The sequence below is a fragment of the Lynx canadensis genome, chromosome B3 (assembly GCF_007474595.2).
Source record: "Lynx canadensis isolate LIC74 chromosome B3, mLynCan4.pri.v2, whole genome shotgun sequence".
Classification (NCBI taxonomy): Eukaryota; Metazoa; Chordata; class Mammalia; order Carnivora; family Felidae; genus Lynx; species Lynx canadensis.
The window spans coordinates 42,634,503-42,653,983 of NC_044308.2; the positions used below are offsets into that span (position 1 = coordinate 42,634,503).

Here is a 19,481-nt window from a genome sequence, read left to right on the forward strand (position 1 = left end):
GAGAGAGAGAGAGAGAGAGATGGACGGACAGAGTGCAAGCGGGGGAGGGGCAGAGAGAGAGGGAGACACAGAATCTGAAGCTGACAGCTCTGAGCTGTTAGCACAGAGCTTGATGCGGGACTTGAACCCATGAACCATGAAATCATGACTTGAGCCAAAGTCTGCCGCTTAGCAGACTGAGCCACCCAGGCGCCCCTAAAACCTCTTTTTAATTTAATTTTTAAGTTGAGATAAAATTGACATATTGTCTTGCTTTCAGGTATATAACATGATTCAGTATTTGTGTATATTGTGGAATGATGATCACAATAAGTCTAACATTTGTCACCACACATACTTACAATTTTTTTTCTTGTGATGAGAACTTTTAAGATCTACTTTCTTAACCACTTTCAAATATACAATACAGTATTTTTAACTAGTCACCTTGCTATACATTACGTTCCCAGGACTGACTTACTTTATAATGGGAAGTTAAAACATTTTTTGCTGAACCATGAGTATAGAATTTGCTCTTAACCCCTTGCTCTAAATGCTTTAGCATGTGTCCCCTAAGAACAAGGACACACATCCTTTTACATAATGCAGTTTTCAAATTCTGGAAATTTAACACGGATACAGCAATAACATCTAATATGGAGTCAGTATTCAAATTTTACTAGTTGTTCCAATAATGTCCATTATAGTAATTTTTCCCCTCGATCAAGGGTCACATATGGATGGCATTTAATTGTATCCTGTACTACTGAGGGGGATTTCTATATTACTAGTACTTACTTGCTCTGGAATAGTTCTTTAGTCTTTCTTAGTGTTTCATGATGAGACAGTTTTGAAGAGTACAATCTAGTTGTTTCTTGGAATGTCTTTTAATTTGGTTTTGTCTGAGTGATTCTTCATGATTTAATTGAACTTATGTATTTTTGGCAAAATACTGCATACATAATGATGTATCTGTAGAGCTCCCACCAGATGACCCATGAAAATCTATATATAATACATTTTAAAATAATTTCTACCCTATCCAAGGAGATTTAATTACCTTAATAAAAAAGGAAAATTACAAGGCAAGTCCAGAAAATAATCCTGGAGAAGAGCTTTATCAAACTCTTCAGAAAATGCTAATTGTTCATCTTGCCATTTTTTTCTTTAATCTCTGTATCAGTGCATATATTAGTCTTTGTACAACTATATTTGATGACTACTCCATGTATTCAATATCATGAATATCTTTTTAAAATTTAATCCATGTGTGACCTAATGTTTGAAGAAAAAGGTTTTCTTAATGGGTCATTGTATATCATGTATTTTACTCTTTCCCTAAAGTGAATTATAGATTGAGATTAGAAAAAACTAGCATGGGTTCAAATCACTATTGAGAGCAGTGACTTTTGATTTGAATGTCTTTTTAATGATAGGTTGCATTTCCCTCCTGTGTTTATGCATATATATCAGTTATATTTTTCATTAGGACAGTGATCCAGCCAGGCATCTCCCATCCTGATGTTCAGCTCTTACACCCAATTAACTTGGAATTTTTTGTAAACCGGAATCTAGCTGCATCTTGGTATCACAAAGTACCTGTTGTAGAAATTAAAGGACACCTTGAATCAATGAATGTAAGTATGTGAGTGAAAAATACTTGTTATTGAAATTTTAGACTCTGAAGACTTTCTTAGGATAAATCAATAAGATATGTGAAATTTTTGAGTGGTTGGTGTAAGAACAATTTCAATGAGATGTCCAAAAATATGTTCATTATTTAGCAGAATTTAATCTTCAGTTAAGTGTTATTGTGTGTGTGTGTGTATACAAAAATATATATATATTTATACACATACACATATATACATATATGCATACACATATATACATATATATACACCATATATGTATATATATATATATGATATACATTATTAGTTTGGGGTATATAACATAGTAATTCAACATTTATTTACATTGCAGAAATAGTCACTACAATAAGTATAGTTCTCATCTGTCACTTTACAAAGTTAATATAGTATTATTGACTGTATTTTCCATACTGTACATTGTATCTCCATGACTCACTTATATTATAACTACAAGTTTGAATTTATTAATCCCTTACACCGATTTCACATCCCTAATCCCCCTTCCCATCTGGGAACCACCAATCTGCTCTCTGTTTCTATGAGCCTGGTTTTTAGTTTTGTTCTGTTTGGCTTTTTAGAGTCTACATATCAGTAAAATCATGCTGTGTTTGTCTTTCTCTGACTTATATCATTTAGCGTAAGTGTTTTTGTTTTCTTTGGATAGATAAGCAGTAGGGGATAAGCAGTAGCTAATCATATGTTAGCTCTATATATTTTTAGGAACCTCCATACTATTTTCCATAGTGGCTAGTTTATATTCCTACCAGTAGGGCCCAAGGGTTCCCTTTTTTCCACATCCTTGCCAATATTAGTTATTTCTAGTCTTTTGGGTAATAGCCATTCTGAGAGGTGTGAAGTGATACCTCACTGTGATTTTGATTTGCATTTCCCTGGTGATTAGTGATGTTGAGCATCTTTTCATGTGCTTGTTGGTCATTTCTGTGTCTTCACTGGAAGAATGTCTATTCATATCTTCTTCCTGTTTTTTAACCAGATTGTTTTTTTGTTACTGGGTTCTATGAGTTCTGTATATATTTTGATATTAACTGCTTATCAGTTATAGGATTTGCAAATATCTTTTTCCATTCAGTAGTTTGCTTTTTCATTAAATTTTTTTTAATATTTTATTTATTTTTGAGAGAGAGAGAGAGAGAGAGAGAGACAGAGTACAAGCTGGGCAGGGGCAGAGAGAGAGGGAGACAGAGGCTGAAGCAGGCTCTAGGCTCTGAGCTGTCAGCACAGAGCCTGACGCAGGGCTCAAACCCACGAACCGTGAGATCATGACCTGAGTCAAAGTTGGATGTTTAACTGACTGAGCCACCCAGACGCCCCACTTTTTCATTTTAATGATTTTTTTTTTCTATGCAGAAGCTTTTTAGTTGATATAGTTCCATTTGTTTATTTTTCCTTCTGTTGTCCTGGCTTTTAGAGTCAGATCTACGGAAATGCCTTTAAGACTGGTGTTAAGGAGCTTAATGCCTATGGGTTTTTTTTTAGGAGCCTTATGGTTTTGGATCTCATATTCAAGACTTTCATCCATTTTGAGTTCATTTTTGTATATAATGCAAAATAGTGGTTGAGTTTCATTCTTTTACCTGTAGCTGTCCAGTTTTCCCAGCACCATTTATTGAAGAGGCTGTCCTTTCTCCATTGTATATTCTTGCATCTTTTTTGTAATATTAGTTGATCATATATGCATGGGCTTATTGCTGGTTTATGATTTATGTGTCTGGTTTTACGTCCAATATCATACTGTTTTGATTACTATAGCTTTGTAGTATAGTTTGAAAGCAGGGATCATGACACCTTTGGCGTTGCTCTTTCTTTTTTTTTTTTTCAATATATGAAATTTATTGTCAAATTGGTTTCCATACAACACCCAGTGCTCATCCCAAAAGGTGCCCTCCTCAATACCCATCACCCACTCTCCCCTCCCTCCCACCCCCCATCAACCCTCAGTTTGTTCTCAGTTTTTAAGAGTCTCTTATGCTTTGCTCTTTCTTAAGATTGTTATGGCTATTTGGGATCTTTTGTGTTCCCATAGAAATTTTAGAATTATTTGTTCTAGACCTCTGAAAAATGCCATTGGAATTTAGGTAGGGATTGCATTGAATCTGTAGACTGCTTTGAGTAATAATGTTAATTAGTCCAATTCATGGGCATCAAATATTTTTCTATTTATTTGTGTCTCCTTCAATTTGTTTTATCAGTGGACAAGTATTTTGTTCTTTTTGATGTGATTGTAAATAGGATTGTTTCCTTGATTTGGCTTTCTGATGGTATGTTATTGTAGGGAAACACAACAGATTTTTTTGTACATTAATTTTGTATCCTGAAGCTTTACTGAATTCATGTATTATTTCTAACAATTTTTTGGTAGAATCTTTAGAGTTTTCTGTATATAGTATCATGTCATCTGCAAATAGTGTGACCGTTTTACTTCTTCCTTTTCAATTTGGATTACTTTTATTTCTTTCTCTTGCCTAAATGCTATGGCTGGGACTTCCAGTATTATGTTGAATAGAAGTGGAGACAGTGAGCATCCTTGTCTTGTGTCTGATTTGGAGAAAAAGCTTTTAGCTTTTTACCAATGAGTATGATATTACCTGCAGGTCTGTCCTATGTGATCTTTATTATGTTGAAGTATGTTTCCTGTATATCTGGTTTGTGAGCTTTTATCATAAATGGATGTTGAATTTTGTCAAATGCTTTTTTCTGCATCTGTTGAGATGATTGTGATTTTTATCCATCATTTTCTTAATGTGATATATGATGTTGATTGATTTGTGGATGTTGAACCATCCTTGCATCCCTGGAATATATTCCACTTAAACATGGTTTATGAGCCTTTAATGTATTGTTGAATTTGGTTTGCTAATATTTTGTTAGGGATTTGTATCTATGTTCATCAGGGATATTGCTTGTAATTTTTTTATTAATTTTTATAGTGTACTTTTCTGGTTTTGGTATTAGGGTAATGCTGCCCTTGTGAAATGAGTTTGGAAGTGTTCCTTCCTTTTTCATTTCTTGGAATAATTCAAGAAAGATAGGTACTAATTCTTCTTTAAATGTTTGGTAGAATTAACCTGTGAAGCCATCTGGCCATGGGCTTTTGGTTTTGGGGGAGTTTTTAAGTTATTGATTCATTTTCATTACTTGTAGTCAGTGTATTCAAATTTTCTATTTCTTTGTGATTCATTCTTCAAAGGTTGTGTATTTCTAGGAATTGTTCCATTTCTTCTAGATTGCCTGATTTGATGGCCTGTAATTATTTATAGTAGTCTCTTATGAACCTTTGTATTTCTATTGTGTCAGTTATAGCTTCTCTTTCACTGCTAGTTTATTTGGACCCTGTCTTTTTTTCTTGATATGTCTGGATAGAGTTTTATCACTTTTGTTTATCTTTTCAAAAAACAATATTTTAGTCTCATTGATCGTTTTTTTTTTTTTTTAATGTTTATTTATTTTTGAGACAGAGAGAGACACAGCATGAGCGGGGGAGAGGCAAAGAGAGAAGGATACACAGAATCAGAAGCAGGCTCCAGGCTCTGAGCTGTCAGCACAGAGCCCAACGTGTGGCTCGAACTTGTCAACTGTGAGATCATGAACTGAGCCAAAGTTGGATGCTCAACCTACTGAGCCACCCAGGCACCCCTCATTGATCTTTTTAATTCATTGTTTAAGTCTCTGTTTCATTTATTTACTCTCTGATTTTTATCATTCCTGTTTTCTACTCACTTTGGATTTTGATTGTTCTTTTTCTCGTTCCTTTAGGTATACAGTTAAGGTGTTTATTTAAGATTTCTCTTGTTTCTTGAGGTAGGCTTGTATTGTTATGAGCTTCCCTCTTAGAATTGATTTTGCTGCATTCTTTAGATTTTGGTATGTTGTATTTCTGTTTTCGCTTGTCTCTGGGTATTTTGTTTTTGTTTCTCCTTTGATTTTTTGATGACCCATTGGTTTTTCAGTAGCATGTTATTTAATCTTCACATTTCTATGGTTTTTTCTAGTTTTCTTATAATTATTTCTAGTTTTGTATCATTGTGGTTGGAAAAGATGCTTGATATGATTTCAGTCTCCTTTTTTTTTTAAGTTTATTTATTTATTTTGAGAGAGAGAGAGTGTGAGCAGGGGAGGGGCAGAGAGAGAGTGAGGGAGAAAGAATCCCAAGCAGGGATTCCCATACCATCAGCACAGAGCCTGATGCGGGGCTTGAACTCATGAACTTTGAGATCATGATCAGATGCTTAATCGGCTGAGCCACCCACGTGCCCCTGATTTCAATCTTGTTAAATTTTTTGAGAGTTGTTTTTTTTGACCTAATATGTCATCTATCCTGGAGAATGTTCCATGGTCACTGGAGAAGAATGTGCATTCTTTTGCTTTTGGGTGGAATGTTCTGTATGTATCTGTTAAGTCCATCAGATCTAATGTGTTAAGAGCAGTGTTTCCTTCTTGATTTTTTTGTCTAGGTGACCTATCCATTGATATCAGTCGGGTGTTAAAGTCTCCTACTATTACTGTATTACTGTCAACTTTTTCTTTTAGGTCTGTTAATATTTGCTATCTATATTTAGGTGCTCTTATGTTGGGTGCATATATATTTATAAACATCCTACCTTGCTTTATTGATCCTTTTATCATTATATAATTGTCTTTTTTGTCTTTTATTACAGTTTTGTTAAGGTCAATTTTGTATGATATAACTATTCCAGTGTTCTTTTCGTTTCCATTTGCATGAAACATCTTTTTCCATCCCTTCACTTTCTTTCTGTGTGTCCTTACTTCAGAAGTGAGTCTCTTCTAGGTCTTGTTTTTTTATCCATTCAGCTACCCTGTCTTTTAAATGGAGAATTTAGTCCATGAATTTAAAGAAATTATTGATAGATAGGTATATACTTTATTGCTTTTTTATTAATTGTTTTCAGGTTGTTTTGTAGTTTCTCTGTTCCTTCATTTCCTTCTCAATTCCTTTGTATTAGATGACTTTCTTTCATGTTATGTCTAGATTCCTTTATTTTGTGTATTTACTATATGTTTTTGCTTTGTGCTTACTGTGAGGTTTACATACCCTATCCTTTGTATGTAAGAGTCTATTTTAAATAGATAACCACTTACTTTGAACGTATCCAAAACTCTACATTCCCCCCCAAACAGAATTTATGTTTTTGATGTCACCTTTTACATCTTTTTTTATGTATCTTTTAAGTAATTATTGTAGTTTCAGTTAATTTTACTACTTTTGTTTTTTGAAATTTTTAGTAGTTTTATAAGTGATTAATCCACTACCTCTACTATATGTTTACCTTTTCCAATGAGATTTTTACTCTCATATGTTTTCTTTTTATTAGTCCCCTTTTTATTCATCTTAAAGAAGGCTTTTTAGTATTCTCATAAAGCTGGTTTAATGGTTATGAACTCCTTTAGTTTTTGCTTGTTTGAAAAACACTTTCCCCTTCTATTTGAATGATAATCTTGCTGGGTAGAGTATTCTGGGTTGGAAAATTTTTTTAGTACTTTGAATATGTCATGCTACTCCCTTCTGGCTAGTAAAGTTTCTTCTGAGAAATCTGCCAATAGCTTTATGAGGTTTCCCTTGAATGTAGCAAGTTGTTTTTGTCTTGCTGCTTTTAAGATTTTCTCTTTAATTTTGACATTTTAATTATAATAAGGCTTGGTGTAGTACTCCTTGTTTTCATCCTTTTTGGTAATTTTCATGCCTCCTCGACCTGGATGTCTGTTTCCTTCTCGAGGTTAGGGAAGTTTTCAGGCATTATTTCTTCAAAATGTTGTCTGCCACTTTCCTCTCTCTTCTCTTCTAAGACCTCTGTAATTTTAATGTTCTTCTGTTTCTCTTTGTCCCTTAAGATACCTTCATTTAAAAAAAATTTTTAATGTTGTTTTTGCTCTGTCTTGGTAAGTTCTATTGCTTTATTTTCCTGCTCACCAATCTGTTCTCCTTCATCCAGTCTGCTGTAGAACCCCTCCAGTGTATTTTTCATTTCAGTTATCGTATCTTTAGTTCTCTGGCTTCTGTTTGTACTGTCTTAAATTTTATATCTCCTTGTTGAAATCCTCACTGTGCTCATCCATTCTTTTCCTGAATTTCAGTGAGTATCTTTATGATCATAACTTTAATTCTTTATCAGGTAGATTGCTTAACTCCATATCATTAAGATATTTTTCTCAGGTTTTGTCTTATTCTCTTGTTTGAAAATATTTGTTTCCTCATTTTATTTGATTTTCTGTGTTTCTTTCTATTTGGTGAAACAGGCAGTCTTTTTAGTCTTGAATGGGTAACCTTGTTTAGGTGATGATTCTTCTTGTTCAACCTTGTCCTAGCTTATGGTTGTCTTCTGAACCTTTGTGGTTGTCTAACACACCTGATTTAGTATTGGTATGCCCCCATTGTTGAGGGTGTGCCAAGATCTGTCAGTGATCCAACGGGAGGAATATTATTCAACACCTAGTTTAGGCTGATTAGAAGCCAGACCCTCAGGCAACTGCTTTTAAAGTATGCAAATGTATATAGTCCTATGGGACTGCAATCATAATCCCTGCTCAGGGCTCTCGGAGATCTGAGCACCAGCTGCAGAAATTGGCGTATTGTATTGGTGTGTAAATGAATGTATGAACTCCTTTCTCACAAGTCTTGTTTAGGTGTAATGAGGCCAACGGGGATGTGCAAGGATGGTGTCTCCCTGCTTTTGTACCCTGAAAGCACCTTCTTAGTCTCTAGATATGTGGGAAACTTTAATCCTGTCCCTCAGGCTGATACTCAAGGCTGAGTAAATAGGCCTTTGTCATAGGAAGACTGAGGTTGTGCTTCAGTCTGCTGTCTGTGCAGTGCCCTGGGGGTGTTGACCTGCCAAGAACTGTCTTTCTGCTTGTTGTGGTCCTCTGGAGCTCTGGAACACCAACTCTCTTGGCTAGCAGGGCCAGCGCATCAAGGGATGTTCTCTTTCTGGATTGCACATGGCTGCTGGCTTTAGGAAGACAGTTGGTGAGTGTAGGAGGCAGAGCAGACTCACTGGCTTCAGAAAGGCAGTGGGAAAATGTCCTGACCGTGTGTGCCCATGGACTTCAACAGTGAAATAGGCTAGTGTCTTGTGTGTCTGTGTACCAACTTTAGGCTGGGAGTGGGAAAATGCCAGGATCACTCACTAGTTCCAGCCACGGGTGTGTTGCAACTGCCTGTGCTTGCGAATGTGAGCCAGGGAGTGGGAGAACTCCACCACAGTTCTGCTCTCTGGTCCAGCCAGGATGCAAGGGAGCACTGCAATTGCCAGTGCCCTGCAGCCTCAGCAAGTGCCTTGACTGTTCCCCCGCTCATCCCAGCAAGGCTCTGGGAGAGTGCCATATCCGGACTCCCCTGTCTATGCTAGTAGGCTATGTGGAAAGTGCAACAGTGGTAGCTGCCAGCATGTCAGCCTCCCAGGAGTGTTTCAGATGTCCCTTGCTCCTTCAGCCAGTGTACCCAGATCAGCAAGTGAATTCCCCTCATGTGTAGTCTAGGTGTTTTTCAAACTGCCAGTTTTTTCACTGGATCTTGGGGCAAGCCCTTTAAGAGGGGAATCTCAGTTTCCTACAGCACTTTGGGGCCTCTGGAGGTCAGCACTGTTGGTTTTCCAAGCCAGACCTTCTGGGGGCTCCTCTCTCTAGTGCAGTTCCCAGAGGCAGAGGTGGCCCATGGGGAGTACCAACTCATCACTCCTCCAAGAGAAGCATCTCTGGTGAGATCCCTCCCTGTTGTGTGACACCACACTGGGGGTATATTTTTTTGTGAGATGTGTCCCTGTCTTTCCAGCTCATTTCAGTATGGTCCTTTTATCTTTTGTTTTGAAGAGCAGTTTACCAGGTTTTAGGTCTTTCTCAGAGGGAAATTATCCATATGTAGCTTAGATTTGGTGTGTACATACATGGGAGGTGAGTTCAGGATCTTCCCATGTCACCATCTTGGTCTCCCTCTTCATTACTTAGTTTTTAAATTTGCTATATGTTGCAGGGAGTATGACTGGAGTCGCAAAAGATGAGTCGGCAAAGTGCAGTTAGGTGAAGGTCCTCATGCTCCGGTGGGAATGAGGCCCTGACTCCAGAATGAAGCTTCTTTTTATTAGGATAATTGCTAAAGACTAGGTGCATAAAGTCAGCTCAGCAAGGGTGTTAATCAATCTAATGGTTTAGCTTTTCAAGGTTAATTTTGAGTTCATTGGTTTCTATAACACTAGGAAGGGTCAGGTATTAAGGAGCATCCAGCCTCAGACAACGTTAATGGCTCTAGGCGTTCCTTACCAGCCACAGCTGTGTTCAGCTGTGTAAACATGTCCTAAGGCCTTGTACCTTTTCCAGCCCTTCCCTTTTGGAGCCTTTTCCTTTGATGCTTCTCTCCTGCATCTCCCACAGCTGTATACGTACACATTAGCAAAGATCTGTGTGTAAGTTATTTATTAGTATAGTATATCTCATTCTATATGTTATATACACATACTTTTAATTTCAGGGGTATCTGAGTACCCTTATAGCATTGAGAGAAATGATTATTTTTTGTATGGAAGATAGCCTTTTTATTTCATTGGAGTTGTTAATTTTAAAAAAGTACGATTTTTGTTTTTTCTGAATTTGTCATTTTTTAAAATTATTTTTTAATTTTTTTTTACATTTATTTATTTTTGAGAGACAGAGAGAGGCAGAGCACAAGTGGGGGTGAGGCAGAGGGAGAATGAGACGCTGAATCTGAAGCAGGCTCCAGGCTCCGAGCTGTCAGCACAGAGCCCGATGAAGGGCTCGAACTCACAAACTGTGAGATCATGACCTGAGCTGAAGTCGGATAACTGAGCCACCCAGGCGTCCCTGAGTTTGTCATTTTTTTAAATGATCTGATTTCTTTAATCATTATTATTTTTCACTAAAGATTATATAAGTTAAGTAGTGTAACTAATCCTGACTGATAAATCACATTTTTTCCTCCAAACGTTCTAGTACCATTGAAAATAAAAGTATTTAAATGAAATAAGTAGTGGAATAATTGAATGGGTAGTGAAGATCTAATTTTCAGTCACTGTGAAGGTTATTCTGTCCTTCATGTTTTATAAATAGTAATTTATTTCTATATTAAAATTGTCTTATTTTAAAATGAAGTACCTTTATCTTTTCTTTTAATGATATTTCACAGGTTAATCTAAATCAAGAAGATCTTAACCTTTTATTTAGAATACTAGCAGAAAATCTTGGTGAGGCTACTGAAGACTTAAATAAAATGAAGCCAAGAGAACAAAAGACAGGTAAGAGACTGACAGAAGGTGGCATAATACACGTATCTCCTTATTTTACACTTTAGCACGGGAGTCAAACCATAAAAATGACATAAATATATATGTACACATTGTGATTTGTATTACCATGAAAAGAAAGAAGATATTTATTTGTTGAATACATATTGAATAAGACCATAGTTAGAGATGATGGACTGTCATTTAGTTATCCCAATAGTCAGTTACCAATTCAGAACTTTTTCTAAGTTGTGTAAGTTATGAGGAAGCCATAAAAAGTATTTCTTTTTTTTAAATTTTTTTAACATTTATTTATTTTTTAGAGACGGAGAGAGACAGAGCATGGGCTAGGGATGAGCAGAGAAAGGGAGACATAGAATATGAAGCAGCTCTGGGCTCTGAGCTGTTAGCACGGTGCCAGAGGCAGGGCTCAAACCCACAAACCGGAGATCATGACCCGAGTCAAAGTCCGATATTTAACTAACTGAGCCATCCACTCACCCCATAAAAAGCACTGCAAATCTGGTGGATTCCTGGAATAATTTTTGAATTTGCATGTATACAAAAAAAATTCAAAGTTTGCAGTAGGCTATGGTAGCATACTTAATCTTATTTTCTTAAGTTTATTTCTTTATTTTGAGAGAGAGAGAGAGTGAAGGAGGGGCTGAGAGAGAGAATCCTAAGCAGGCTCTGTGCGCTGTCAGCGCAGAGCCTGATGCAGGGCTCAATCCCATGAACTATGAGATTATTACCTGAGCTGAAATCAAAAGTCAGATGCTCAACTGACTGAGCCAGCCAGGGGTCCCCGATTTTTAAGTGAGGTTTTGTAGTAAAATATCTTTAAGAATTAAAAATATTAACATTTGGTAAATAACTCAGCAAAGAAAATGCTGACAAATTGTACTACGGTAAAAATTTAGAGAATTTAAATTATTAGTTGCAATGGCCCTTTGACTTACTTAAAGGCAAAGTAACTACTGGACTTAATTTTTACATTTTTGTAAATGTTTATTTATATTTGAGGAGAGACAGAGCAAGAGCAGGGGAGGGGTAGAGAGAGATGGAGTTGAATCTGAAGCAGGCTCCAGACTGTGAGCTGTCAGCACAGAGCGCAGTGCAGGTTTCCAACCCACGATCTCTGAGATCATGGCCTGACCAAAGTTGGATGCTTAACTGACTGAGCTACCTAGGCGCCCCTAGACTTAATTTTTTAAAAAATGTTTATTTTTTAGAGAGAGAGAGAGAGAGAGAGAGAGCACGAGCAGGGGAGGGGCAGAGACAGAGGAGACACAGAATCCAAAGCAGGCTCCAGGCTCTGAGCTGTTAGCACAGAGCCTGACATGGGGCTTGAACTCACAAACCATGAGATTATGACCTGAGCTGAAGTCGGATGCTTAAGTGACTGAGCCACCCAGTGCCCCTGGACTTAATTTTTAAAACTGTTATATATGTGTATTACACACACAGACATATATAATTATTTTTTCCATCGAATGGTACTATCCTAGAAGTATGTGTGTGTGTGTGTGTGTGTTTATGCATTTTGCTTTTTTCTTTTAAGTAACAGTTTATCTTGGTGTTTATATCTTTAAATATAATATGTATAAATATGTCTCATTCTTTCTAATGGCCACCTGGTATTAAATTCTCTTGACGTATTATAATTTATTTAGCAAGTCCATACTGATGGACATTTCAGATTGTTTTCAGTGTTCCACTCTCCCACATTGCATTGAATGTCCTTGTCCATACACTTTTACAAGTGTATGTGTATCTGTAGGGGAAATACCAGGGCTACTGGATTAAAGGATATTTAATTTTTATTTACTTAATATATATTAAGTTAATGAATTTAACATTTTTGACATCTTGCCAATTGCTCCCCTTAGAACTTGTACTCATTTTGCACTCCTGCCAGTTTGTTTTTCTGTGCCTTTTCTAACACAGCATATTATTAGATTTTAAAGTTTTTGACAAATTGCTAAGTAAAAAATGGTATCTCAGTATATTTTTTTCATTTAAAAAACTTTTTTATTATATGTTAATCTGTATTACAGAGCACAAATAGTAAAGAATGCAGGTCTTAAGTGTACAGTTCAGTGGAGTTTTATATATAGCTATACCGTATAGCTGTCAATCACCATGGTTAACATATAGAACATTTCTGGCCTCCCCTTGAAGGCCTTCCTATGTTCCTTCCCACTCAGTACACCCACTCTGCCCTCAGATCAACCTAGAATTGACTGTCATCCTAATTTGTAATACCACAGGTAGATTAATTTTGCCTTTTCTTGTATTTCACATATATGGAATCATAGAATTTACTCTTTGGTTTTTGGCTTGTCTCAGTCATCATTTTGTTCGTGAGATTCCTGCATGTTGTGTGTGGCAGTAGTTTGTTCTTTTTAAATCTGTGCAGTATTCATCATATGGATTTATTAATATTGATTTTATCCATTCTACCTTTGATGGAGAACATTTAGGTTGTTTCCATTCTTTGATGGTCTTGAATAGAGTTGCTGTGAATGTTGTTATACATTTCTTTTGTCATACATACGTCCTGTTTTCTTTTGGTTGTATAGCTAGGCTTCACATGATAGGCTCATTTGTTAGGCTTACGATTAGCTTCAGTAACATGCTGAACACGATTTTCCAAGTGGTTGTACCAGTTTACCAGCAATGTATGAGAGTTTTAGTTGTTTCACATTCTCACTGGTCCTTGGTATTGTCAGTATTTTTAAATTTCGCCGTCCTGGCTGATACACAGTGTTATTTTTATGGATCTTACTTGTTCCCTGATTACTACTGAAATTAAAACCTTTTCATATGCATACTGGCCATTTGGATATCCTTTTTTATGACATGACTATTCAAGTCTATTGAGCATTATTTTTATTGAGATGTTTGTGTTTTTTTCTTAGTGATATATTGGAGTTCTTTGTTCATTCTGGATATGAGTCCTTTATTGGTTATATGTATTATATTTATGTGTTGATATATATAGATAGATAGATAGATAGATAGATAGATATAGATATATAGATATAGATATAGATATAGATACAGATATAGATATAGATATACACACACACCCTATCTGTGATTTGCTTTTCATTCTTTTAATGGGTCTTTTATTAATAGAATTAGTTAATTGTAGTGAATTCCAGTATACTATTTTTAAAAATGATGAGTGCTTTTTCTATTTAAAAAATCTTTGCCTATTCCAGGAGTTATTTTGTAAAAGCAAATCATTTGCTAGAATTATTCCCCTGGATCACACTCTGTTTGGAACAGTGCTGGAGTAAGGTGATAGTTAAGAAACCTCACCCTATGTGTTTCTCAAAGATAATAATTGACAGCAATCGTTTTCCATATGCTTTTCTGGTATGGTTTACAGAATTCTTATGTGTTGTGTTCATGATCATAGATAATGTTAACTGAAGTAATATTAAGAACTAATACAATGATATTGAGGGTTAGTTGAGAGTAAAGACTTTCACGGGACTGATGAGTTTGGACTCTGCCATTTGCCATCAGTGTGATGTTGGGGAAGTTTTATGTATTACAGTTTAGAAAGCAGTTTTATTGCATGTCAGAGTATATGAATTTCAGCACAACAACATCAGATCATATAGCTTTGCTTTTGCTTTTTTGTATGGCATAAGAGGTTCTAATCATCCCTCACACTTTTTTCCTTTTCTAGCCTTAACTTTTGTTACCCTCTCCATGATTTAATCATATCATATTCTGTTCTGTTTCCCTAACCTCTCATGATGTACTCTCTATGAGTTTCTACAATCTCTTGTCTTATACTTGGTTGTGCTCTCTGTGTGAGGAGGTCCTTAAGCTCTACCTGAATGATAACTCCCTTATTAAACCTTTCTTGGCCTCCCCATAACAATGTCTTAGTCTCTGTTTTCTGCACTTTTTTTCTAGTCTATTAACATTTGTTTACTCACTGTGACTAGGCATAGCCTGCTTATTTTGTTTGTTTGCATTTTAAATGTATATGTCTCTTCTCCTAAACTGTAAGGTTTTTGAGAGCAAGAGCTATGTATTACTGACTTGTGGGTTTTCATTGCTTGCACAGGTCCAGAGTTCTCATACATGTCCTCAGTGAGCATTTGTGGGAAAAAAAAAATGTGTGAATAGAAGTGAAAAAATTTCTTTTAAACATCTTTAGGTGAAATTAAAGGGCCACTTGAAATCTATACATCAAAACAAGATGTACATGCTTCCCAAGGTACTTTAATAGCTGGAGCTGAAGAAATGAGATCTGTAGACATCATTAATATGCTGCTGAATTTTGAAATCAAAGAGGTATCTGATTTTCATCTGTTTTTATTTTAAAAATTTTTTAAATATTTATTTATTTGGGGGAGACAGAGAGACAGAGTGCAAGCAGGGGAGGGGCAGAGAGAGAGAGAGAGAGAGAGAGGGAGACACAGAACGTGAAGGAGGCTCCAGGCTCCAAACTGTCAGCATAGAGCCTGTCGTGGGGCTCAAACCCATGAAGCGTGTGACCTGGGCCGAAGTCGGACACCTGACCGACTGAGCCGCCCAGGTGCCCCTCATCTGTTTTTGTAAAGTGAATAAATAATAGATATTTGGAATTCCCTCTACTAAAACAAACTTATAAATTACTGATAAGGATAAAAAAATTTTATGTAGGCTATTTATCATTTGTATGTAGCATTCATAATTTGTAGTAAATTTGAGAGTATATAAAAGATGAGTTATATTTGGGGTATATAATGTTTCATAGAGAAAATGGTAGCATGTCCTATAACATGCTTTTCAAATGATTTTAGGACATTAGGAATGTAGCTCACTTTGGATTTCATATGAGAAAGTCAGGAAAGGGAAGTAGTGACAGACAGATCCTTTGCAAATTTAAGAAACCCTTAATAGAATAAAACATAGTATGTCTACGTTTTTTAAGTGTTGTATTACCACTGTCTGCTTCATCTGCAGATTCTTGAGGAGAGATGAAACGGATTTTCCTCTTCTGTATTCACACATTCAACAAATAGTCATTTCATGTGCTAAGTGCTGAGGCTAGAGTTAGAAGACATAGATTCTAATGAAAAAAAACAAACAAAAAACAACTAAAAGTTTTCTAAGTGCTCCCATTAAAAATGTGCAGGAGGAGCTTGTGGCTGTGGATAATAAGGAGGGGGCATCTAAGTAGTCTGGAGTATCAGGGAAGATTTTTGGAGAAAGTGACATTTGAGATGAGCTTTTAAGGAAGATTAGAGTCTTTCTCTTACCCTGGGGCAGGGGGACTTGCAAGAAGTTCCTCCCAAATCCCTTCATTGTTAATAGTAGAGGCTATGTTCTTCTCGCTTAAATACAATAAACTTAAAAAAATTAGTTCTGTATTTTTATCTGAAATGTATGCTTTGAAACTAATTTCTTATTAAAACTTTACTGTTTTCTGGTTAATGTTAACGTTATTAAAGATATAGAAGCTTTAATAATTGAGACATGGATAGATGAATCATTCTTTTTGCAAATGGGCCTCATTAACAATGTGGATAGAAAACCCATACACCGTCTTTAATATCATTTGTAGTAAATGTTAGTGTAGTTCCATCACTTTAGGACATGGAGAGTGGGGGAGGCAATTTGCATTCCCCTAGGCCAATACTTGACAGTGTCTTAAGACATTTTTGATTATCACTATCGGTGGAAAGGGAGCTACTGACAACCAATGAGAGAGGCCAGTGTTACCACTAAACACCCTACAGTGCACAGGTCTGCTCCCTCACTACTAAGAATTATCCAGCCCAAAATGTCAGTGGTGTCAAGCTTGAGAAATCTTGCATTAGCATTAGTGTAACAATTGACCATTTTTCTTACAGACTTTCAGATGAAAGGCCATCCATCAGACTAGATAGAACTCCTGGGAATTAGGCAGAACTACTTTTTTTGTTTTTGTTGTTGTTAATTTTACCTTGATAATCACTAGAATATAGTGGCAGTGCTTCAGAAGTCTGAACAAGTAAATGTACCTTCAAAGTCAATCACATGAGGCAATTTCTAGGCACAAATGGAAGTACTCATATTTACATCGTGTGAATTTTTTCATTATGCCACTCTGGATGGTTATGAAATTGTTGACTTATCTTCATTATATATGAGTGAGCTTGTTAATGGTGATACTGGGGCCTTTTCTAGGTTGCGATTACTCTGATGAAAAAAGCAGAAAAGAAAGGAAGACCTTTACATGAACTAAATGTCCTGCAGCTCGGAATGGAAGCTAAAGTTAGAACCTATGACCTGACTGCTAAAGCTTATCTAAAAAAAATTAGTATGCGATGCTTTGAGTTCACTGGTAAGTGTGAAGTATAGTCTGTGTAAATTATTCATGTTACAGGCAGTGGCCTCTACCTCTGTGTGAGTGGTAAGCACATTTATTAATGTCATCATGATTATTTAGTTAGATTAAATTTATTACATGGATAAAAAAGAATTTGATATTTAAAAATTTATTTTTTGTGTAGTTATTTACCAGTAAGTAAGAATGTATCTAAATACATTTATATGTATGTGTGTGTATATATATATTTAGAATGAAGTTGAATTATATCTAAAAAGAAAAATGAAGTGTATCTTCTATGTCTATACATAACATTTTAATACTTGTAAAAGCAACATTTCTTTACAACTCTGCTGTGAGAACTGATGTATTAGGAAATCAGAGCCCAGTTACAATACCCATGTGTAAAAGCCCAGGGACCCTTTATGAAAAGTGAGTTAATTTACTAGAAAATAATCTTTGTTTGCTTTTTATTTTTTTTAAAATTACATCAGTGTTTTTTGTTTTCAATGACATTAACCTATACTTTTGAAAAAACAAATTAAACAATACAGAAATATTATAGAGGAAAAATTTAACATCACTTTCTAGTTTCACTTCTTATCCCCATGTAAATACTAAGTTGTTGTTCAGTGAGTTTCCTCAGCCTTTCAGATCCACTTTTTAAATTGCATCAAGCCAACTTTGAAAGTTGCTAAAGGTGTTTAAAGTTTATAGGCACTCTATGGGGTAACTTTAAATAGAGCAAACATATTGAGAATAGTTTATGTATTTTATAGCTTTGTTCTTCAATTTAGTCTGATTTGATCAAATGAATAATACCAGTACTACCAAATGTTACAAAAGCTGTAATTGGCTGCTACTGTTTTGTTTTGTTTCTAACTTTTTTTTAATGGTGTTTCTTTGTCTTTTTTGTTTCAAAGCCACTTTTATTGAGGTATGATCAGTATACAGTAAAACCCTTTTTAGTACATGATTCCATGAATTTTGACAAACTTACATATGTGTAACTGGGTACTCTGTTTTAAAATACATTTGAAATGTTTGAAAGACTGACTGGAGCTGCCCTTGGTTTTTTTTCTGTTAGACTCTGCAGGAGAGCCACTTCATGTTATTAACTCTTCTAATGTAACTGAGGAACCTCTGCTGAAAATGTCACTGACCAAGGTACCTGGCTTCATTCTAGGATTCTTAAATATTTAAATACATGAAATTATGTAGTTCTCCCATATTTAATATTTCAGTTTTCTCCCTTAAATTTTTTCATTCTAAAGCTCATTGATTATAGTGAATTATGCAAAAGCACCTGACAGTCCTGGTGATATCAATAACCTTTTGAGTTAACCTTATGTTGTTGAGTAAGTGAGTGTATACAAAGTTCTGTGGTTATCCAAAGCAAAGTTTGTTATAATCTAGATATGCTAGCATTTCCCCTACCTTTAGCATTTGCCTCTAAGTAGGAAAAGGAATTTGAGTTTTTGCTTCTATAGAATTTGAGAAATGTTTATGTGGTCAAGTTTTTTGGCACATGCCTCTTTGCCATTAAGAAATATGTTTATGGTGTTTTCATAGCATACTTTGAAAAGTGAAGAATATATATATATATATATATATATATATATATATATATATATATATATATATGTATATATGTGTATGTATGTACAATGTGTGTGTATGTGTGTGTGTGTGTATATATATTTCAGTGTTTGAATTATTAGTATTTTCGGCCCAGTGGTTTAATCTTCCACCTTTTCTAGGCAGACAGTGATGGACCAGAATTTAAAACCATTCATGAAAATACCAAACAGAGACTGAAGGTAAATATTTTGTAATTCACTATAAGGCTTTTTATATTAATGATTAAATCTAGCTTTATAGCTGTCTTCATTTGTGAGATGGTGAGGTCTAAAATTAAAACAAGGGTGACGATAATAATAGATCTAATCTTGTAGATGAAAGAAATGGATAAAGAGTTGAAATAATATTTTTACAAAAGTTGATTTAATTTCCTAAAATATTATTTTCCAGATATGAATTAATGATTACTTGTTGAGTACAAAAATAGTATGCTTTTTCCCGATTTTTCTTTCAAGTTTTTATTTAAATTATGGTCATTTAACATACAGTGTAATATTAGTTTTAGGTACAGAGTTTAGTGATTCATCACTTACATACAACACCCAGTGCTCATCACAACTGACTTCCTTAACCCCATCATCCATTTAACCCATCCCCCAGTCACCTCCCTTCTGG

The 19,481-nt window shown here is 35.4% G+C and overlaps 1 protein-coding gene across 4 annotated transcripts in view; it reads left to right on the forward strand.

Moving 5' to 3' along the window:
• VPS13C (vacuolar protein sorting 13 homolog C) overlaps positions 1 to 19,481 on the forward strand; it is a 196,098-nt gene that overhangs the window by 93,194 nt on the left and 83,423 nt on the right. For all 4 annotated transcript variants that reach the window (XM_030318038.1, XM_030318035.1, XM_030318039.1 and 1 more), the window contains 6 exons: positions 1,469 to 1,616; positions 10,807 to 10,915; positions 15,087 to 15,223; positions 17,084 to 17,240; positions 18,313 to 18,392; positions 18,986 to 19,045. In XM_030318038.1, coding sequence (XP_030173898.1) covers positions 1,469 to 1,616; positions 10,807 to 10,915; positions 15,087 to 15,223; positions 17,084 to 17,240; positions 18,313 to 18,392; positions 18,986 to 19,045 — 691 coding nt within the window. The remainder of the gene's footprint in view (positions 1 to 1,468; positions 1,617 to 10,806; positions 10,916 to 15,086; positions 15,224 to 17,083; positions 17,241 to 18,312; positions 18,393 to 18,985; positions 19,046 to 19,481) is intronic.